This window comes from Xiphophorus maculatus, chromosome 15 (genome assembly GCF_002775205.1).
Source record: "Xiphophorus maculatus strain JP 163 A chromosome 15, X_maculatus-5.0-male, whole genome shotgun sequence".
In the NCBI taxonomy this organism is placed as follows: Eukaryota; Metazoa; Chordata; class Actinopteri; order Cyprinodontiformes; family Poeciliidae; genus Xiphophorus; species Xiphophorus maculatus.
The window spans coordinates 5,325,883-5,346,130 of NC_036457.1; the positions used below are offsets into that span (position 1 = coordinate 5,325,883).

Consider the following 20,248-nt stretch of genomic DNA (forward strand, 5'->3'; position numbering starts at 1 on the left):
AACTGTGATGGAGGCTGACGCGAAAGCAGGAGTCGATAAAGGTTCTGGAGACCCAACTTTTATTTTGGTAGTCCACTTCCTGCTGTCGGTGAGTGAATTAGCATACTAGCAGCTAGCTTCAATCTAAATATTTAGCTTCAGTTTAAATATTTTGCTAGCTCAACTCAGACCAACTATTTGTCTTTTGAGCTAAATATTTAGCTTGAATCTGGTATTTATGAATTAATGAATAACAGTGAAAAGTGAACCTTTGTTTATTTTGTCTGACAGGCTAAATAACCCAAATCGTTGCTGCTAGCTTCTACCAGCAGCTCAAACAGGAAGTCATTGACTGGGTGGAATCAGTCCAGTTTGTTCCCTAGACGGCGACTGCAGCGCCACCATCTGGTCATCACAGGACGCAGCCCTTGTTGCGTTTATCAGATCCAACTAAATAGTACAGTGACCTTTAACCTCCCAGGTAATATTTACGCTGAGCTTCCTGTAGATCTTTGGGTCCAGTGCCTTGGTGCATCAGCAGCCTGACCTTTGACCTCTTTATCAGCATAAATACTCTGTTACAGGGTAACAGTATTCGGATGTAACCCTGAATACTATCGGGTTCCTAGAGGGTGATGGGCTGAGTCCGGGGTCGTCTCCGGGGTGATGGCTGTCCGGGGTCGTGTCCAAGGGAGTTAAAGGTCGGTTCTCCAGAAAGCGGGATGTGGAAGAGGAAGTTGTTCTCAAACTTTGAAGGTCCAACAAGTATCGGGACAGAACACTGTCTGGTCTTCATCTGGGTCGCCAGCAGAACTCGGATCCCAAACGCAGCAGAACCGGGTCAGAACGGCTGAAAACAAGACAGTCGAGGTTCTGCAATGGCCTAGTCAAAGTCCGGGTCTAAACCCAGCAGTGATGGACCTTCAGTTGAAGTTGACCAGCTGCAGACCCGATGTCCCAATACATCAGACGGGCTCGTCGGTTCTGACCCGATTCAGTCGGGTCGATGCTGATCCTCTGAAGCTCTGGCGAGTCTGCAGGAACAGGAAGACCCGGTTAGAGGAAAAACTTCTGGTTCTGGTTCTACCACTGGGGGGCGCCAAGGAGGCCGCAGCTCCCTCATCAGAACCAACCCACCAGAACCAGTACCTATTCACGTTCTCTGGTCCCGTCCGATCCAACACGTCTTCCTATCTGGTCTGGCCGGACCGCTGAGATCCGCCTCTAGGTCTGAAAGAGAGGAACCAGCAACCAGGTGAATTAACCTTCATGCGTGTAAAATATGTTTCTATGGCAACCATCTCAGACATTAAGGTAAAAACAAGAACACAGAAACTGACTAAATGTAGCAGTCTAGTTAAAGTCCTGTTGCTATGGTAACAATTCTAAATCTGCTTCGGGACTTGGTGGCGTTCCTGCAGCGCAGCATCAGAACCTGAATGGTCCAATCTCCACCAGAACCACCAGCTGGTCTCGACCCAACTGATTGAGCTGGAGAGGTTCTGTTGGGTTCTCTTTGGTTCTGCTGGTCCTATTGCACTCTGTTGGGTTGTGTCTGGTTCTGTTGGTCCTGTTGGTTCTGACCCAGACTGACAGAAAGTGGGCCTGGTTCCTGGTGTCTGACTGGTTCGTCTTGTTGCTGAGAACAACGACCCGAAGACAGACCAAGGTCAACTAGTTACTGGCATCATGACCTTTGACCTGATGACCAGTACCTGAGAAAAACACCAAACTCTGACATAACAGAAGAGCCGGCTGTGGTTCGGCCCAGTTTAGGTGAATCGGACCTCTCTGGTACCTGCATTCGGCTCCTCGGCCTGGAACCACGTGACAATCCCTGTCTGGGCAGAACTCGGGCTGCAGCTCGCAGACGCTCCGACAGGACCGGTTCTGTTGGGCCAGGAAGCCCGGTTCGCAGAGGCACCGGGCCTCCTGGGTCCGGCGGTCGACCACGCAGCGGGACGAGGCTCCGCAGGCCAGGAACCGGCACGGATCGGCCCGATCAGCTGCAGACAGAGGGACAGAACAAAACAGTCAGATTCTAGCCAGACAGAATACCAGCCAGCCGGTTCTGGTTCTGAGAGTTGGGTTCTGCTGACCAGGAACAAAAAATCGCTTTAAATCTGGCTTTTATCTGAACAGGAAGGTCCAAATGTTTGGCGCAGAACTTAGAATTCCAAATCCAAACCTTGTGGGTTCTGACCCAATCACTGGTCCAAACCAAAACGGGTCAAGTTTTCCAAATACGTTGTCAGTGCACCAGAACCATCAGAACCGAGAAGCTGGGCTTCCTGAGCTCCTCAGCAGAACCTCATGCTGAAGTTCCAGGTCTGGTCCGGTTCCAGGTCAGAAAGCTGGTTCCTCTGGGTTTCCGTGGAAACACTGATGGACCCAGAATAAAGTCCAGTTATTTAGCTAAGTCAGGTAAAGTTCTACTGAGCGGTTCTGTCAGTCGACAGGGTTCAGGTAGGTAAGCCCTGGTTCAGTCCCCCGTCCCAGAATGGAACGACCCCTGACCTCTGACCCCTCACCTGGTTCCACGTCCAGCGAGCTGCGGTCGATCTGCAGCCTCCTGGCGGCGGAGCAGAAGCGCTCCAGCAGGCAGCGAACGGCCTCGGTGACGTTGTAGGGCACGGAGCGGGAGAAGCGCATCTTGCTGTTGACGACCACGCTGCCCTTCCTGAAGTTCAGGATCTCCAGGTTCCTGAAACCCGTCAGGTTGGCCTGCAGGTACGGCAGCAGCTGTAGCGGCAAGCGCAGCCGTAGGTTAGAGACGTGGAAGGAAAGCAGGAGCAGCTAATAACCAGCTAGCAGCAGCTAGTGAGGCGCCGCAGGTTACTGGACAGAGAAGTGATTCAGTTTCTGGGACGTTTTCTGCTGCATTAATCTACCATCGGCTTCACAGAGAGCCTGAATGTGAGGCACCTCAGTAATTAGTTCATATTTATTCATATATGGGACTTGACCATGACTGCACATGCTGTAGAAATCTAATCAAGAAAAAGGTTTTAATGAGACGCCCTGATCAGAAACTTCTGGACCGCATTAAAGACCTGGATGGAGTTTTTTGGATGGATTCACTTCGGGAACATTTCTCCAGCTCTCCTGCTTTTAAACATGACTAAATGTTTTAGGAGCAGGAAGCTTCTCCAGCATTTTCACTAACAGGGGAAAGCCTTGGGAGAGACCACAGCCTTCATGTTACCTGTTGAAAGTTTCACCCTCTCTCTCCACCCTGAGGTCTGGAAACATCTCACAATTTCTCAATTTTTCCAGTCGGACCTTTAGGTTTCTGTGGCTCCACTCACCACGTCTAGAAGAGTGTTCTCCAGGGCTCTGTACTCTGCTGAGGTGTTGTTGAAAAGGTCTTCAGAGAAGTCCATGTTGGTGAGGCGCAGGCTGAAGAACACCACCAGCTCCTGCCTGTTGCTGGCAGTGGTCATGGTGGGCGTGGTCAAGTATCTTAGCGGAGTGGCATCTTCCTCTGCTGCAGAGGTCAGATCACTGCCAGGGTCCACTGACTCCTTACTGGGAGTGTTGCTCTGGTCCACTTCCTCAGAAAACTCCTCCCCACCTGGAGAGGCGGTGAGGCTTTCAGGGTCTGCCGTTTCCACCTGGGGAACAACAGGTGGTTCTGGTTCAGTTCTGTCCTCTGTTAACTCAAAGGGCCCAGAGTCCTCAGTCGGGCCAGGTGTCGGTACTTGAACCAGGTCGACAGCAAATGGAGGTGCAGGGAGGGCTTCTGAGACTGGGCTAGGAGTTACAAACATTTCTTCTTCTTCTTGTGTCTTTGATGAAGAGTTATCAGTCACTCCAGTATCCTCTGACTGAACCTCTGGCTTTGCAGCTGTTGCAGCTAGGAAATGGTAAAAATAACAGAATGAGTCTGGAACAAACTACCAAAACTGTTTAAATTCTACTAAAAGTACCTTCTGTAACACCTAGACCCTCCAACATCTGCTCAAGGTAGTTAATGACAGGAAATCAACTTTCCTAAAGGAGCTCATGTTGAATCTTAAAGCTTGATAACCTAAACAATAGTTGATGTTACCTGAGACAGATGTTGCTGCTTCAGTGGGTAGATCAGTCTGGATAGGTCCTGGTGTTCTGAAGGCACTGGCTTCTCTCTCCACCTCTATGTTGGTTCTATCAACGTCCTCCTTGGAGTCAACGTCCTCCTTGGAGTCGACGTCCTCCTTGGAGTCAACGTCCTCCTTGGAGTCGACGTCCTCCTTGGAGTCAACGTCCTCTGTGATTGGGTATGTGCGGCTAGGTGCTTTCTCCTCAGGTGGATGGAGGAGTCCTGGTATGATGGGTAGATTATCTTCCACTGATGGGTTGAGTTCATCAGAACCGTCCAGTAGATCTTCCCCCACTACCTGAACACTATCCTCTCTGTAGTGAAGTTCTTCCATGCTTTCCAAAGTCTGGAGGATTTTGATTGACTCAATAGCTGGTTCTGCAGAATCTCTCTTTGGTTCTGGCTCTATGACCTCCTCTTCTGGTTCTGGACCTTTAGGTAAGTCTGGTAAAACATCCAATTGGTCTTTGTCTGGTTCTGAAACTGTCTCCAGTCCTGGACTTTTTGATTCATCTGTGGCTTCAGTCTTCTCTTCTGGTTGTGAAGAAGATTCTGGCTGTGCAATGTCCACCGGCCTCTCATCAAGGGAGGCAACTACAACCTTTTCATCCTCAAAATCTGCATTAGGAATTTCAGTGACATCTTCTGTTTGAAGCTTCACCACATGGCCTGATTCCTCTCTAACTTCTTCTCTATCCAACTCAGGAACTGCTTCCTCTGGTTCAGAAACTCTATCAGCAATTCCACCCATGTTGACGTTTTCCTCCGTAACCTTGGGAGCCTTTTGTTCTGTAACTTTGAACACGGTTTCCTCAGTATCTTCAGGGACCACGTCCTGTATAACTTTAGTAACACTTTCTTCTGAGTGTTCAGGAACCTTATCCTCTATATGTTTGGGAATTCCCTCTTCCTCATTGACCTTGGGAATGGTTTCTTTGGTGTCTTCAGCAACTCTGTCCTCCATAAATATGGGAACCCTTTCCTCTGTTACATCAGGACCCTTTTCTTCAGGGACTTCAGGTAATGTTTCTTTCAAAACTTCATGACCTGGTCTCTCTAAAATGTTTTCATCTTTGGCGCCAACAAGCACCACCTCTTCCTCTTTTTCTGAGACCTCCAAAAGATTTTCCTCTAGTTGAGGAATTGAAAGTGACACCTCAATGACTTTTTCTCTCTGCTCTTCTTTTAGTTCTGTAAGTTCAACTATTCCTTTTTCTGGTTGCAAAATGTTGACATTGTCTTCTACACCTTGCTCTGTGAAAACCTCAGGTTTGGTATCTTCAGAGTCCGTCTCTGGAAGCAGTTCTTCTGGTTCAACTGATTTAAATGTTTCAAGGTCCTTCTCTGTAACATGAACCACAATTTCTGACTCTGGCTCTGTAACTTCGTCCTGACTTTTGACAACCGACTGTTTCTTTGTCTCCGATGCTTTAGTTGAATCTTTTTCTTGCATTGAAACATCCACTACTTCTTTGTCCATTGGTAAAACTTGTTCAACTTCTTGGTGTGGCTCTGAAACTTTAGGTGCTTCTGTCTCTGTAGTGTCCGGATTTGAAACTTCAACTACTTCCGTGATAGACTCTGATGGCTTTTCTTCTTTATCTGGAACTGAGACTTCAAATGTTGCTTCACCTGACTCTGACATTTCATCTCCAACTTCACCTGGTTCTGAGGCTTCTACTTTCTCAAGGTTTGGCCTTAAAACCTCCAGAATGACTGGATCTTCCTCTGGCTCTAGCAGTTCTGCTTCAGTTTGCAAACTTCTAACATCCTGTGATTCTTGGTCCAGAACGTCACTTGGTTCAGGTTTTGAAAAACCTAAATCTACATTTTCTTCATCTGGAAGAGCGTTGATGTCTTCTTCGTCTTTAGGGATCAATGCTGGCTCTGTGGGTGGCTGGTCTGTGAGGTCTGCAGGTTTGAAACTTGGAGTTGTGATTTCATACAGCTCCTTATTGCCAACGGCTGCAGTGAATAAAATCTGAGCTGTTGGTTTAAACGCAGGACTTTCTCCCTCCTTTTCAACAGGTCTGAGGTCTTCCTCTGATATCAGGTTAGGAGACGAAGTGATAAATGGATCGTCCGCCTCCCCCTGAAGAGGCAGCGTCGGGGTTGGGATATAGATGCGCACAAGTTCCCCCGTTTCATCCTGATTAATGGTTTCAATCTCATGTGTGATGATGAGCAACTCCTTTTCCTGTTGTTCCTGGCTCAACAGCTCAGGTTCAATCATGTAAATTTCTTCTGAATCATCAATAATGTCCTCTAGAGCCGGGGGATCATCACTGATCAGCATCATCCCATCAGTCACCGTGATCATCTCGCCATGTGAGACAGCGGTGGAGTCCAGCAGGGTCACAAGATCGTTTTCCTTCTCCTTTGGGGTGAGAGGAGGAAGAAGTTTATTCACCTCTGGCTCAGGGGTGAAGACTTTAAACTCATTGTGGGAATCAGGTTCACTGGGCTGTGAACACACAGATGCACCATTATGATGATTTTAGTGTCATTTGGTTATTTATTCCAAAATCTTATTCTAGTCTCTCAAGTATGCCCTTCTTGTGACACAGCAATTAAACTGTTAATGTCAGATGAGCTGCAGCTGAAGCTCTTACCTCATCCATCTCTTCAGATGCAGCTGATGTTGGTGTTGGCAGGGTGATCACTTCTGGAAAACAAATGTTCATCAATGCAGGAGCTGAAACTGCTGAAGGTTCAAGGTCTTCTTTAAATATAAATTCATTAACTCAAAGAGCTGGAGGTTCAATTCAGAGCCTGTGAGCTGAAGACTCAGCGGTCTGCGTCAGAGCAGTACCTGGTTGGAAGTTCAGGGAGTCCAGGTCGACTGGCAGAGAAGCTTTCTCCTGTAAAGCCTTGACCAACATATCTTTGAGTCCAGAGTCAGCAGAGGCCTCTGGCTCTCTGGTCGTCTCTGAGGTTGCATGATGGATGTTGTTCTCAAAGACCACAGAGTAATGGACCGAGATTCCTTCAACCCTGAAATACAAAACAACTCTCAGATCTGGAGGTACAAGTCCTTCCTGGTCCAACATCGTAGTACTTTACTGATTTTATCTCAAATGTTTCTTCTTCTATAAAGTACAGATGGATAAATCTGTGCTTTTTATACTGTAAACCAGGGATCTGCAACCGTTAGACGTGCTCCTGGTCCAACACACCTGAACCAAATAATTGGATCGTCTCCTCGGGTCAGTGTGGTTCTCCTGCTGATGTCTTGATCATTAGACTCGGGTGTGTTGAAGCACAGACACGTCTAAAGTTTGCAGAAGCCTCCCGGCCTGGAGTTAAAGACCTGTGATGTAAACATTCTCAGACTCTCCCAAAGCAGCTGACTGCTAGTAACACTCTGTGTCGCCAAGGACAATGTTTCTGATTAGAAAGGCGTCCTTTGAGGAGCTGCTGTTTGCTCTGCAGAGCTCTTATATGAACTAAAAATGTTCTGTATTCAGGCTCAGTGTCATCTGCTGCTGTGAATCACCAGCTGACATCTAAGGCTGTTTTCACACCTGATAGTCCAGTAGACTCGGTTGGATTGGGGACCAAAATTGCAACATTTGTTACATTTCCAGCTGCTGTAGTTTGTATTCACACTGCACTGAGTCAAACAATCCAAACTAACTGAAAACCTGTTCCCCCAGTCGCCTGTGGGGGCGCTGCACCAAGAACTACTGAAGGAATCGACACAAAACCTCTGAAGAAGAGCAGCAAGTCCTCTACCATTGTCCCCCTGCCGATAAGAACCAACATCAACACCCTGAATGACTACCGTCCAGTGGCATTCACACCGATCATCACGAAGTGCTTCGAGAGACTGGTGCGGAGTCACATCCTCGCTGGCCTGCCTGCTGAGCTGGACCCTTTCCAATTTGCCTACAAAGCAAAGAGGTCCACAGAGGACGCTGTATCCACAGCACTTCATGCTGCCCTGACCCACTTAGAGAAGCAGGGGAGCTACGTCAGAATGCTCTTCGTGGACTTCAGCTCAGCATTTAATACCACACTTCCCCAACGTCTGGTGTCCAAGCTAGCAAACCTTGGGCTCCCATCAGCCACCTGCAGTTGGATCCTGGACTTCCTAACAGGTCGCTCCCAGAGGGTCAGACTGGGCCCCCACACCTCCACTGCTCTGAGCCTGAACACCGGATCGCCACAGGGTTGCGTGCTCAGCCCACTTCTCTACACCCTCTACACTCATGACTGTGTCTCCAACCACCTCAGCAACAAGATCATAAAGTTTGCAGATGACACGACTGTTGTTGGTCTCATCTCAGGCAGGAAGGGGGAGCTGGAGTACAGGGATGAGGTGAAGCGGCTGTCAGAGTGGTGCAAAGTCAAAAACCTGCTCCTCAAGACCTCCAAAACAAAGGAGCTGGTGATCGACTTCAGGGAGAACAAAACGGACATCCAGCCTCTCACCATCAGTGGGACCTGTGTAGAGAGGGTCCCAGTGTTCAGGTTTCTGGGCATGGAGTTGGAGGACAAGCTAACCTGGAGCACCAACACCAAGGAGCTGTTGAAGAAGGCACAGCAGAGACTGTACTTTCTGAGAATACTCAAGAAGAACCGTCTCCCCTCAGACCTGCTGCAGGCCTTCTGTCACTGCTCCATACAGAGTGTGCTCACGTACGGTCTGTGTGTCTGGTACGGCAGCAGCACATCCGCGGACAAGAAGGCGCTCCAGAGGGTTGTCAGGGCAGCAGAGAGAACCATAGGCTGCCCTCTCCCCACTATGGAACAGATTTACTACACTTCCAGGCTCCGCAAGAAAGTTTTGGACATTTTAAATGACTCTTCACACCCTGGCCATGGTCTCTTCCAGCTGCTGCCATCAGGCAAGAGATACAGAGCAATAAAAACCAGGACAAATCGCCTAAAAAACAGCTTTTTACCCGATGGCAATCATGGCACTAAATTCAAAGGCATAAGAACTTCTGCTCTTGACACCACTTTGTTATAAATGTAAATTCTGTTGCGACACCTCCAGGCGCTGCAACCATCTTCTGATGTCTATTTATTTCTCATTTTGTACTATTTATTTCTTTATCTTTGTATATTATGTATATACACATAACCTGCATCTTAACTCGAGTCGAGCAATCTCAATCTCGTTGTAATCTGTTGATGACAATGACAAATAAATCTTATCTTATCTAACTTTCTTCTTCACAAAAAGGAAACAAAAACGGAGCAGTATCAGATTTTAGCGGTTGTAGGATTTCTTCATTGATCTCCATTACTAGTCTGGACATCGCCTGTTAGCCGCTAACGCTAGCGGCCTGTTAGCCGCTAAAGCTAGCGACGCTCCTGTCCACTAAACCAGGCTGTTCCAACGCGGGATGAGCAGGAATCACAAAATGATTTCTATAAACATGGCTTAAATTACTAATTATTACTAATTATTAAAAGACGTTGCTGATGTTTGTAAGTTTTCTCTTTTAATATAAATCTATAAACAGTTTTTTTCTGTCAAGATGCAAGAGAGGACTAGGCAAATTGCTCATTTATATTGGTGAATAATTTAATATTATTATATTATGCTGCTCCGGTCGGACAACAACTTCATATGTAAGCTAAGCTCCACCGTTAGCATCCATGTTTACTTCCGCAAACACTGAGCACTTCTTCTTTTTATGGCGGTTGGAAGAAGACTGACAACGCTCATGTTATTGCGCCCTCTACTGCGCATGCGGGACACTTTCAGCTCGTTGGCCCATTCACACTGCAGAATACGTTCAGGTCACATTTATTTGGAAGTGTGAACGGCCACGGCAAAAAAAAAAAAAATCCAGTTTGACAAAAAATGGGAATCGTGTCACTTCATGCTGCAGTGTGAACGCAAGCTTACAGTCTGATAAAAACGGACTAGACTGGGTGTGAAGACACCCTAAGACGGGCTCTTCCTCTAGCCATGATGCAGCTCACCTGCAGTCTGAGCAGATACTAACCTGCATTAAAAGGTAAGGTCATATTTTCCTTCACCTGAAACTGGAAATGTGTTTCAGAGACACATCAATGCTTTCATATTCTTATCTTTTTCCTTTTCATCCTCAAATTTTGCCTGATTCATAGATTTTAGGTTTTCTGAAGATGTCTAGATTTTTAATGGTTTCTCTCCCAGATTGAGTCTAGAGCCAGATCATCTTCACTGCTGTGTTTTTGCTGAGGACTGAGCTTCTCTCTCTAAGGGAGAGCTGAACACCCTGAAGGGAAAATCATTTCGGTCGCCTGTCTCCACAATGTCATTCGGTTGTGAACCAAAGCTCATGACCGTAGATTGACTGGTAAATCGAGAGCTTTGCCTTTAGACTTGGTTTTGTCTTCACCATGACAGACCAGTACAGCGCCCGCTTCACTGCAGATGCTACAACAGTCAGCCTATTGATCTCCTGCTCTATTTTTCCCTCCTTCATGAACCCAGAGATACTTAAACTCCTCCACTTGGGACAGAACCTTTTACCCAACATGGAGAAGGCACTCTACCCTTTTCTAGCTAAAGACCCTCAGATTTGGAGGCACTGATTCTCATCGCAGCCGCTTCACACTCGGCTGCAAACCACTTCAGTGAAAACTGTAGATCACGACCTGATGAAGCCAATAGGACTGCATCATGCGCAAAAAGCAGAGATGTGATCCAAAGGCCACCAAAGTGGATCCCCTCAACACCTTGGTTGGTCTAGAAACTTTGATCTAACATCCCGTATCAAAGGGCCCGGTACCCCATACCCCACAGGGCTCTCCAAGGGACATGGTCCAATGCCTTCTCCAAGTCCACAAAACACATGTAGACTGGTTGGGCGTACTGCCAGAACTTTGCTGAGGGTCCAGAAGGTTCTGGTTGTGGACCCCTGGACCAGCTCTACATCTAGGAACAGAAACAATGTGAGCGAGTCCATGGCTAATGAGCTGTCCAGGGCCTAACACACACACACACACACACGCACACACACACACACACCAGTATCAGTAGTAGATGATGGATCTTAGCAAGGCTTTGTTTAGAGAGTTTGTCTCTGGTCGCCATGGAGACCGAGAGCAGACTTTTGTGTCTCCTTGACTTAAATATTTAGACTGACCCCACCTGATGCCCCTGGGAGGTCAGGTGGGGTTCCAGTGTTCCCCAGTTTGGACCGGACCAGGTGGAATGGATTTACCAGAACAGGAACCAGTTTACATACCTGCCAGGTTCCAGCAGCTCACTGGCAGGAGAAGAAGAAGAAGAAGAGCGTTAGAGGAAGAGGAGTGTCCTTACCCTTCATCAGACACTCTACAGAAAGATGTAAAGCCTGGAGACCAGACGACCCAGACCAGAACCAGGCTGGACTTCTTACTGGGTCGTACCAGAAACAGGGTGCTGACCAAACCGTACTGTGTTTTGTTTCTGATAGTCTCCATGGCAACGCCTTTGAACCCCAACATCACATACTGCTAGCAGGTCAGGAATAAATGATTTAGGCCCAACTGGCTGGCAGGAGGAGGTTCTGGCTGGTTCTGGTCTGAAATTATTCTGTTGAGTTGCTGCTTAGTGGGTTTTGAACCAGCAACTCTTTCCTCAGAGGCTGCAGGCGTACCGGATCCCCAGAACGCTGACGGCCTTGAAGCCCGGCAGTCGGTCGAAGACGAGCCGCATCTGCAGAGAGAAGAGCTGCAGTGAGTCGGGTCGCCCTGCAGCGAGTCGGGTCGCCCTGCAGCGAGTCGGGTCGCCCTGCAGCGAGTCGGGTCGCCCTGCAGCGAGTCGGGTCGCCGTGCAGCGCCACCTTTGTCACAGCGAGAGCAGCATGAATGCTAACGTCCTGCTAAGCACCTCGGCGTTCTTATGACATAATCTGTCCTGCGGCGCATGGCGTGCTGCTCCTGCTGCTTCCAGCGCCTCTCATTGAGGAGGGAAGGACAATACGTGCAGGAGTAAAGCGACAGTAATGGCCCTGACCTTTGACCCCTGCAGAGTAAGCTCCTTTCCTGAGCCGACAGCCGCTTTTAGATTCACGGCTAAAATAAAGAAAACCGCTTCACAGCAGATTATCTAAGATGGCGGGTTAAACCAGAGCTAATTCAGTCATAGACTAAAGTATTGGCACCCTGAAAACCCACAGTCACTGAGACACCTGGAAACACCTGGAGAGACCTGGAAACACCTGGAGACAGAAAACAAACCAAGAGTCAGATGCAGTCTTAAATGTAGAATCGTATGAACCCTTCAGCTGTCACTGAAACATCTGGAGACACCTGGACAGTGTGTCCACCAGGTGAGGACCAGGACACCCGAGGACAGGTGCAGTCGTCTCACATGCTGTTAATGGAATCGTCTGGTCGCCTCCAGAGGAGGAGCCGCTACATTTTCAGGTTCCATCATTTTGTCAGTTCATTAGTTTATTTCTGTTGGCCCAAAGCGCCGCGCCTGGTTTCCATCGGTTGCTCTCCAGGAAATACTTATTCGTTTCAAGTTGTTTCAGTGACCGTGCTGCTCCTCAGACATTGGTGGGGGTGCCAACACTTTTAAGTGAACGGGTCGACCGGGCGACGCTGCTTGGGACCCACCTGGTCCTGCAGGTGCGTGGCCAGGTCCAGGTACTCCGGTGAGTCCGGCTCACCCAGCAGCTGCCAGTAGCCCGGGTCCAGCAGGCTGACGCTGAACTGCACCAGGTGGACCTCGGGGCCCTCGGGAACCAGGTTGGGCAGCTCCGGGTCCTGCAAGTCAGACGGACAGCAGAGGATATCACAGCCTGCGGTCACTTCCTGTTTTAGATCAGAGCTTCCTGAAGACGAACCTCCAGGAAATTCACCTTCAGCAGAAAACATGCATCAAACCCAACAGAGAGCAGATCTGGGTGGACAGAACCCGACTGATGAGTTTCAGCCCGGTAGGCCCATTTCTGACCATTTCATGGTTTTCAGATATTTTCTGATGTTTTGTGATGTTCTCAGGTTCTGGATCTGTTCTGATGTTCGGATCCAAACCAGAACCGGAAATGTTCTCATTGTTTTTCTTCATCTCTCCAGAGGAAAGCCACCAGCTGATCCAGAACACAGATTACGTTCCCCTGGTTTTAGTTTGATCAGCTGTTCCTGTTCCAGTTCCGGTTCCGGTTCCGTCTTGTTCCACCTGAAGTTCTGACTCTCTGTTTCCTGTCTCATGTTTTTTGGTCTTTTTGTGGCTCTAGTGTCCCTTTTTCAAAGTAGGAGAGGGGGAAGACATGCGGTAACCGCCGTCGGGTCTGGGAGTCGAACCCGTGACGGTCGCGTCGAGGCCACGTTGCCTCTGAATGTGGGTCGCGCTAACCCCTCCGCCAACACGCCACGCCCCTGTCTCTCATGTTTAAGATGCATTTCAGTTTGTTCTCAAAGCAGCAGCAGCTGAGACCCGGCGGTACCGTCCGGATGGTACCGCCGGGTCCATTTGGTACCTCTTGGTCAAGTAAAGCCAGTCCGGTGCGGTCCGTGGCCGGAGTGGGCGGGGCAGCAGAGGTGATGATGATGACGGCAGGTGGAGGCGATGAAGATGTGCTGGACGGAGCTTCAGAACCTGCAGACCAGAACCAGAACCGACCCGATCAGGATCAAACTTTATTCTGCTGCAGTTTATCTCCTAATTAGATTTTTAACAGAATCATTTTCATAATTATTTAATTTGTGGAGAAAATCCTGAAGCCAGTTGACCCCAGTGACCTCAGGGGGTCACGACCTCACTTAGCTCCTGTGTTTGTCCAATCAAATGATCCGGCTTCATTTTCATTTTTCCCATCATGCAACTGGAGGAAAGTAACTGGGATTGTGTTCCTACCTGGGAGTTCTGGGATCTTCTGCTCTGCTGCCGGAGTCACCACTCTGGAAAAGAATTCAAAACCATTTCAGGACCAGGGTTCTCAACCTGCAGCTCCGGAACCACATGTGGGCCGTTAGCCTGCAGAAAGCGACCCACATGTGGACAGAAAATCATGAAGACTGGCCGTCTGTCCCCCCGTCCCAGCGGGTGTCCAACTGTCTTACCGTGTCTCTGGTCGTCTCTCTCTGCGGTTCTTCATCCTCTGAAACAGGCAGAACAGAAACCAGTCAGTCGTTCCTATGGAAACCTGCTGTTTGTTGAACCGGTTCATTCATGAACCAGTTCATTCATGAATCGGTTCATTGAACTGAAGCCAGTTTGACCTCCAGCCATGTAGAGACAGAAGCCTGATTCAGACTGCTGTTTATTCAGTCAGACATTTTCTCTGCAGCCGACCTTTGACCTCAGACGCCGCTCAGCCTCAGCAGCCTCTAGTCGCTGTCATACACTGCAGAGTCAGAGGTCAGACTGTTTGGTGACGATGTGAACAACCTGAGCTGCAGGTGCAGGAGATGCAAATGTTGAATTAACGTCTGAACAGCAGCAGCATCACGCTGGCTGACCTCTTGACCTCCTGACCTCTCCTGCAGTGGGTTCAGGTGATCAGGTGGCTGGCGTGTTCTCCAGTGGAAGCTGCTTCATGCTGATCATTTCTGTCTGATTTATTTTAAACATTTTCTGCTGAGTTACATCCAGAGACGATCTGCTGTTTTAAGATCTGATTCAGAAAAACTAGAACCAGAAGAAAAGCACCGAGTGATCCTGAGCGGCCGGATGCTCTGAGTGTGACTGCAGCGGCTGCAGCTTGTACCCTGTGGATCAGGCTGATGTGCTCCTCGGAGCTGCTGAAGTTCCTGGCGATGTCAGAGATGCAGAGCGCCTCCTGCTGGCAGCTGCGGACCCACGCCTGGTATTCCCACGTCCCGGGAATTCTGTCCAGGAAGATCCGGAAAGCTTCCCACACGGCCTCCTGACAAACTGAGTGGAGAACAGAACAACCAATGAGAAGCTTTCCTCAGGTTGGAGTCACCTGGGTTCCTGGGGGTCGCTATGGCAACCAGGTTGCAACAAGGGCCTGAAAAACAAAGTAACCCTTTACTTTGAAGGGTTGATAAAAAATTTCTGTTTTGATATACACAACATTTCCAGAAAGTTTCTTGAGTTGCTCAGTAATTATTATTATTATTATTATTATTATTATTATTATTATTATTATTATTATTATTATTATTATTATTATTATTGTGCTTCACTGTTAAGGAACTGAGAGATTGAGATCAGATTGTTGCTCGGTTCTGATCGTTGCTCGTTGCTAACCCTAACCAGTCATCCAGAATAACTTCCTGTTTGCAGAGATAAATCCCTGGAATAAACTGTAAAAGATCAGCAGCTGCAGCAGCGCATGGAGGATGGTGCTGCAGCAACTGCAGCAGCTGCAGCAGCTGCAGCTGAACCTCCGTCAGTCCCTCAGAATGATACCTCCTCACCTTCAGTCTGACTCAGGTTCAGGTTCAGAAAACTCAGATTTTCACATTAACACAAATTAATTCAACTGAATTTTCCATCAATTTTGGTCAAAGCTCCATATATAAATCTAATTTTACTTCATAATAATAATTAGCCTGAATTAAACAAGCTGGTTAGTAACAGCCAATTAAAAATCTACCTGAATAAAGATCATGTATTTTGTTGCATATCAGCTCCAGGCTAATATGAATCATTTAATTTAATAACTCAGAGAAATACCAGCAGCAGATTCACCAGTTTATGTTTCACACTTTCCCAGAACCTGAGGAGGAAAAGATTGTGGCTGGTTCTGGTGAGGCGGGCGGTTCTGCTGGGAAAGAACCCGTTTCTGGTTCCAGAACCCGAAAAGCTGCAATCAGCTGCTGGGAGAGCCACAGCGGCTACGTCCGCACCGGGAGACCGCTGCTGAGACAGACCCCACATCCCAGCATTACTGCTAGCCTGGTTAGCTCACCGCTAGGCTGGTTAGCTCACTGTTAGGCTGATTAGCTCACCGCTAGCCTGGTTAGCTCACTGTGGTTCAAACATGCTCAGTAGCGGCAGCGTTTGCTGCTTCAGGCTGTAACTGGTAATCTGACAGGTTAGCTGCAGGATAAAAAAAGTGGATCTGAAGTTTCTGATTTAGTATCTGAGGTGAAAAGAGCCAATTGAATCAGTTGTGGAAGAGTATTGGCACGTCAGACAGGATTCTCCCTAATGGAGTTCAGGCTGCAGAGCCGCCCGGGGAGGAATGGCCGGGATTTGATGAGGAGCGGAGGAGGAAGCCGCTGTCTGCAGAACAGCAGGAACCTGATCGGGTGAAACCATCAGGTGGTGAAGCTGCTCTCAGCATCCGGCCTTGGCATCATTATGCTGAGGACAGGGTTAGGTATGATATGATCATGTCAACGTACATCAGGAGTGCCACAAGGCTGTGCATTAGACCCAGTTCATTAGAACGTCGGCTGATGAAAACAAAACACGACATTACAGGTAAAAACAAGGGTGAGCACCTTAGAGCCGCTCGGCCTCGGGTTCTGGTGCTCCCTAAACCCCGCACACTCCAAGGAAAGGGTTAGAGAATGAATGCATGAATCCCTCGCCCACAGAACCAAACCATTACAGTTTCCTGATTGGTCAGTCAAGGCTACCTCCCTGTCTGAGTGTCTGAGATCTGGGTAGTTTCATCTTTTACCTCTGAGTTGGTAGTAGGCCTGGTGGCTGGCCAGAACTTCGTCGACGCTCTCCTGGGAGCAGATTCTCACTCCAGGCTGCAGAAACACCGACCGCCGGGATCGGTGCCGGCTCGGCTCCCAGGCTGAAGGTTTGCTGGATGATTTCAGCAGGTCGGCCAGACGCAGCGATCCTCCAGACTCCTCGCTATGTGCCGCCTCGCCGCCGCCTGCAGGGGACAGGAAGTGATCCGGTCAGCGTGAGAAACCAGAGACCAACCAGCAGGGTTCCCTACAGAGCAACGAGCTACTCAGCAACAAGCAACTGTCCCAGTGGGTCAACAACCCAGCCTGTGCAGCAACACGTCTCCAGGACAGAGAAACCCAGACAGGAAATGTCTGAATTTGTGCTATAGAAACCAGAGATTTATATTTTTTGCAGCCGTGACTCAGACTAAGTCTTCTTGTATTCAGAAGTCCTTTCTCCTCACTGAGGTGAAGGTCAAATAGACGGGTCCATTATTACGAAGGAGGTTCTGGTCCGAATTGTTTGGGAAGGGACCATGGAGAGCGTAGCCTCCCCAGAGAAACTTAGTCTTGGAAAGGAGGCGGCGACAGATTGTTGGATCTGGGGATCAGAGGAAGCATCCAGCAAACATCCTGGTTACGCACCGGTGGACCAGATCTTTACCCACTCAGAACCGCCCAGAAGGTCCTGCAGTCCAGTGTGCGTGTGTTTTGTGGATCCGGGGAAGGATATACTTGGGATGGTTGGAAGACCATCCAGCGACTCCACACTCCTGACCTGATCTCACAGCAGTTTGGGTCTTCATGGTTTTCAAGCTTTGGTCTGGAAGAGGACATTGTCTGGTTTGGAACCTCGGGGTCTGATCTATAGTTTATGCAGAGGAAGCGGTTCTGTTGGCTCCTTCGGGTCGGGACCTTCTGGAGTCAGTGAAGCAGAAGCAGCTCGTTCTTGATAAACTCGGGGCAGAAGTTGTTTCCTGGTCATGTTGGAGAACCATGAAGCTGCTGCAGAGGGAGAGACGTGTGAAGACTTCCTAGGAGAAAGAGAAACCCGGTTCTATCATCCTTCAGTCAAACAACCAAACCTTCTGCTCTTGTGAAGGAAGTGTTGGCCTGAAGTTTGAGCCGGGGTCTTCACCTCACCGGATCGTTGTTCCTCTCCATGCGCTGTGGGAGTCTTTGAGGTTCTGCCAGAAACTTTTGGAGCTCAGGGTTTTCAACCAGAAAAAAGTGAACTGGATCACGATTGAACAAGAGCTGCTTGTTCTCCGTTTGTCGACAGGCTCTTCCCTGCGGGCACAGAGAGGCAGACGGAGCAGGAGACCTGCAGCTTAGGGTTCGATTCATTCGTTCATCTGACATCAGGTAGGTCAGGGTGGGGCGACCCTAAGCCCCAACCCTACTAGTTTTGGCTGACAGAAGTTACTTATGACTTTTCGCCCCCTGATGGCCGATGTGAGGTACGGTCCTGAATGTGAAACCCCATCATGTCTTGTTCTTATTCTCTCAATGTTTGTCTGAAGAGCAGAACTGCTTGTTCAAGTTAATGAAGGTTCTCCAGTTTTCTCTCTTGTTTCTGCCTTTTCTTCTGCATCAACAGCAGAAAGCTTCTCTTCATCAACTTTTCATCTCAGCAGCAGTGAAGAACACCAATCATGGTAACTCTAAAGGAAAACGAGGCGTGCAGCGTTTCAGTGAGAGTGTGTTATCTGTGTCCAGGAGTGGAGAGCAGTGAGTGAAGTTCTGCATCATTACTGCCTAAAAGGGTTCGGGTCTGACTCCTCATGGCCACTCCAACTAAAAATAACAGCACTGGTTGCTTTTCAAGGGTGCTTGCAGCAAAAGCATGTATTAAACAAGAAGGTTCAGCTTACACAACCAGAGTGGAGCCCATCCCCACCAGCAGATGAAGACTCACTCTGGAAGAAGACAGTCTTTCCTTTCCGCTGCGTCCATCACCTTCCTGACTCACCAGCATTATGCAACCCTAATAGGCTTTGCTTCACATCATGACCAAGTTTAGGCGTCTTCAGTGAAGCCTTTCTTCTTATCTAACCCTGTAGCCTGTTGATTTGATTTGTGCTGTACCTGATTAATAAACTTTGAGCATCAGATGGAATGAGCTTTACCTCTGATTCCAGCTGCTGGTGACATGACGGCCAGCAGCAGCAGGAGTCCAGCAGCCTGAAGCATGGTGGCGCCGATGAGTCTCTGAAACGTGACCAGAAACGACGCGGTGATCTCGATCAGAGGAAGTTCATGGGAGGCGTTCGCCGGGCGTGGAGGGAGACCAGTCGGAGCGCGGGTGAAGAGCGAGCAGGTGAATCCAGGAGCAGAGCGGCGTTCCGCTCTCAGAGCCGGACGTGTGGCAGGAGTGATGAGGTTAAACGAGTGGCCGGTGGTTCTGGAATAATCAGTTTATCTGCTGCTCAGACGTAATCCTGCTTCACCCCGTGGCCCTGCAGGCAGGCGTCATCCTGTTAGTGGCTTTCTGGGAGCAACTGTCACGGCCTCCGGTCCCCCGCTGGGCCGGTACCGGCCTCAGCTCCATCATGGCTTCCCCAGCAGCCCTTACTGGTCGCACTGGGCTCCTCCTCTGCCGTCAGGCTCAGCAGGAACTAATAAATACTTAAAGCCTCACTTCAATGCACTTTCATGCTTTTGCAACAAATCCAATAAGTCCCAAAGCTGATGCCACTTGAGCTTAAAGTGTCACAGAAGAAGAGCTGCAGACGAATCAAATGTTTGTTTCCAGAGTAAACAGGAATCTGCGTCTGACAGGTAATAAAACCTGACAGAAACATTTTCAATTATTCATCCTGGTCTCTGCCAATGCCAGCAGCAGCTGCTTCCCTTCAGGAGGCAACACCAAAACTCTTCCCTCAACAAGGTTTCTGGGTTTTTAGTTCAATTAATTAGAAGTTAATTATTGTTCTGCTTTGCCTCAGTTTTCAATAGAGTCAATAGAAATGTGCAGCTGGATCTGGATGAATGTGAGAAATTACAAAAAACTTTAATTTCCTCAACAAATAGTGATTTTAGGTGAAGCAATGAACCCTGTTCTGTTTGGACCGCCATGTCTCAGCCACCTGGTCCATCGGAACCATCGTTCAGAGACGACCCAGGTCACAGAACCCTGGACTTCACTCAACACAGTTATCATACTGGTCCCACTTCCAGTTTAACGCTGAGGTCTGTTCTCAGTTGGTTCCTTGTCCTGTTTATGTGATGAAGTGGGGAAAGTTGAAAGCTGACTGCAGCTCCGACTTCCTGAAGTTTGTCCATTTCCGAGTTGCTGTGCAGAAGCAGATTAGAAACCAGTTTTAATCTGATGGTTTCCCTGCTGCCAGGAAGCAGCTGCAGCGCTGTAGTAGTAGTGAGATTAGTAGTAGCTGCTGGGATTAGTCTAGTAGCTTTAGAGACGCTACGAGATGCAACAGAGCAAACAGGAGCATTCATCACACAGCCAGGTTTTGTTGGGTCAGGTTCTGGTCCTGCAGAGCTGCAGCCTTCAGGTCTTCATGTTGTTGGCTGAATGAAATCTCCTCAGATGTTTCAGAGCAAAAAGATCTTCTGGGCCTTTTATTAAAGATTTTAGAATCGAGCTCCAGTCGTCATATGGATTCATGAGCGCCACGTTAAGAA

The 20,248-nt window shown here is 48.6% G+C and overlaps 1 protein-coding gene across 1 annotated transcript; it reads right to left on the minus strand.

The window, feature by feature from the left end:
* Positions 1 to 42: 42 nt before the first annotated feature.
* LOC111611434 (interphotoreceptor matrix proteoglycan 1-like) lies at positions 43 to 19,137 on the minus strand. The gene is made up of 17 exons (XM_023348231.1): positions 18,733 to 19,137; positions 16,600 to 16,806; positions 14,710 to 14,876; positions 14,063 to 14,100; positions 13,857 to 13,900; positions 13,480 to 13,598; positions 12,614 to 12,763; positions 11,647 to 11,705; positions 11,254 to 11,274; positions 6,873 to 7,054; positions 6,673 to 6,725; positions 4,031 to 6,524; positions 3,288 to 3,835; positions 2,511 to 2,721; positions 1,778 to 1,985; positions 1,129 to 1,209; positions 43 to 1,013 (listed from the first exon to the last, which is right to left on the minus strand). Exons 1-16 carry the CDS (start codon positions 18,794 to 18,796, stop codon positions 1,170 to 1,172), a joined length of 4,605 nt encoding a protein of 1,534 aa, XP_023203999.1. The 5' UTR covers positions 18,797 to 19,137; the 3' UTR covers positions 43 to 1,013; positions 1,129 to 1,169.
* Between the last annotated feature and the right edge of the window lie 1,111 nt (positions 19,138 to 20,248).

Bases quoted from the DNA above. Each gene is read 5' to 3' on its own strand.
- LOC111611434 (XM_023348231.1), bottom strand. From the start codon at position 18,796: ATGCTTCAGGCTGCTGGACTCCTGCTGCTGCTGGCCGTCATGTCACCA. The intron at 16,807-18,732 runs GTAAAGCTCATT...TGTCCCCTGCAG, and splicing joins ACCAGCAGCTGGAATCAGAG to GCGGCGGCGAGGCGGCACAT. The intron at 7,055-11,253 runs GTATGTAAACTG...TTTGTATTTCAG, and splicing joins GAGCTGCTGGAACCTGGCAG to GGTTGAAGGAATCTCGGTCC.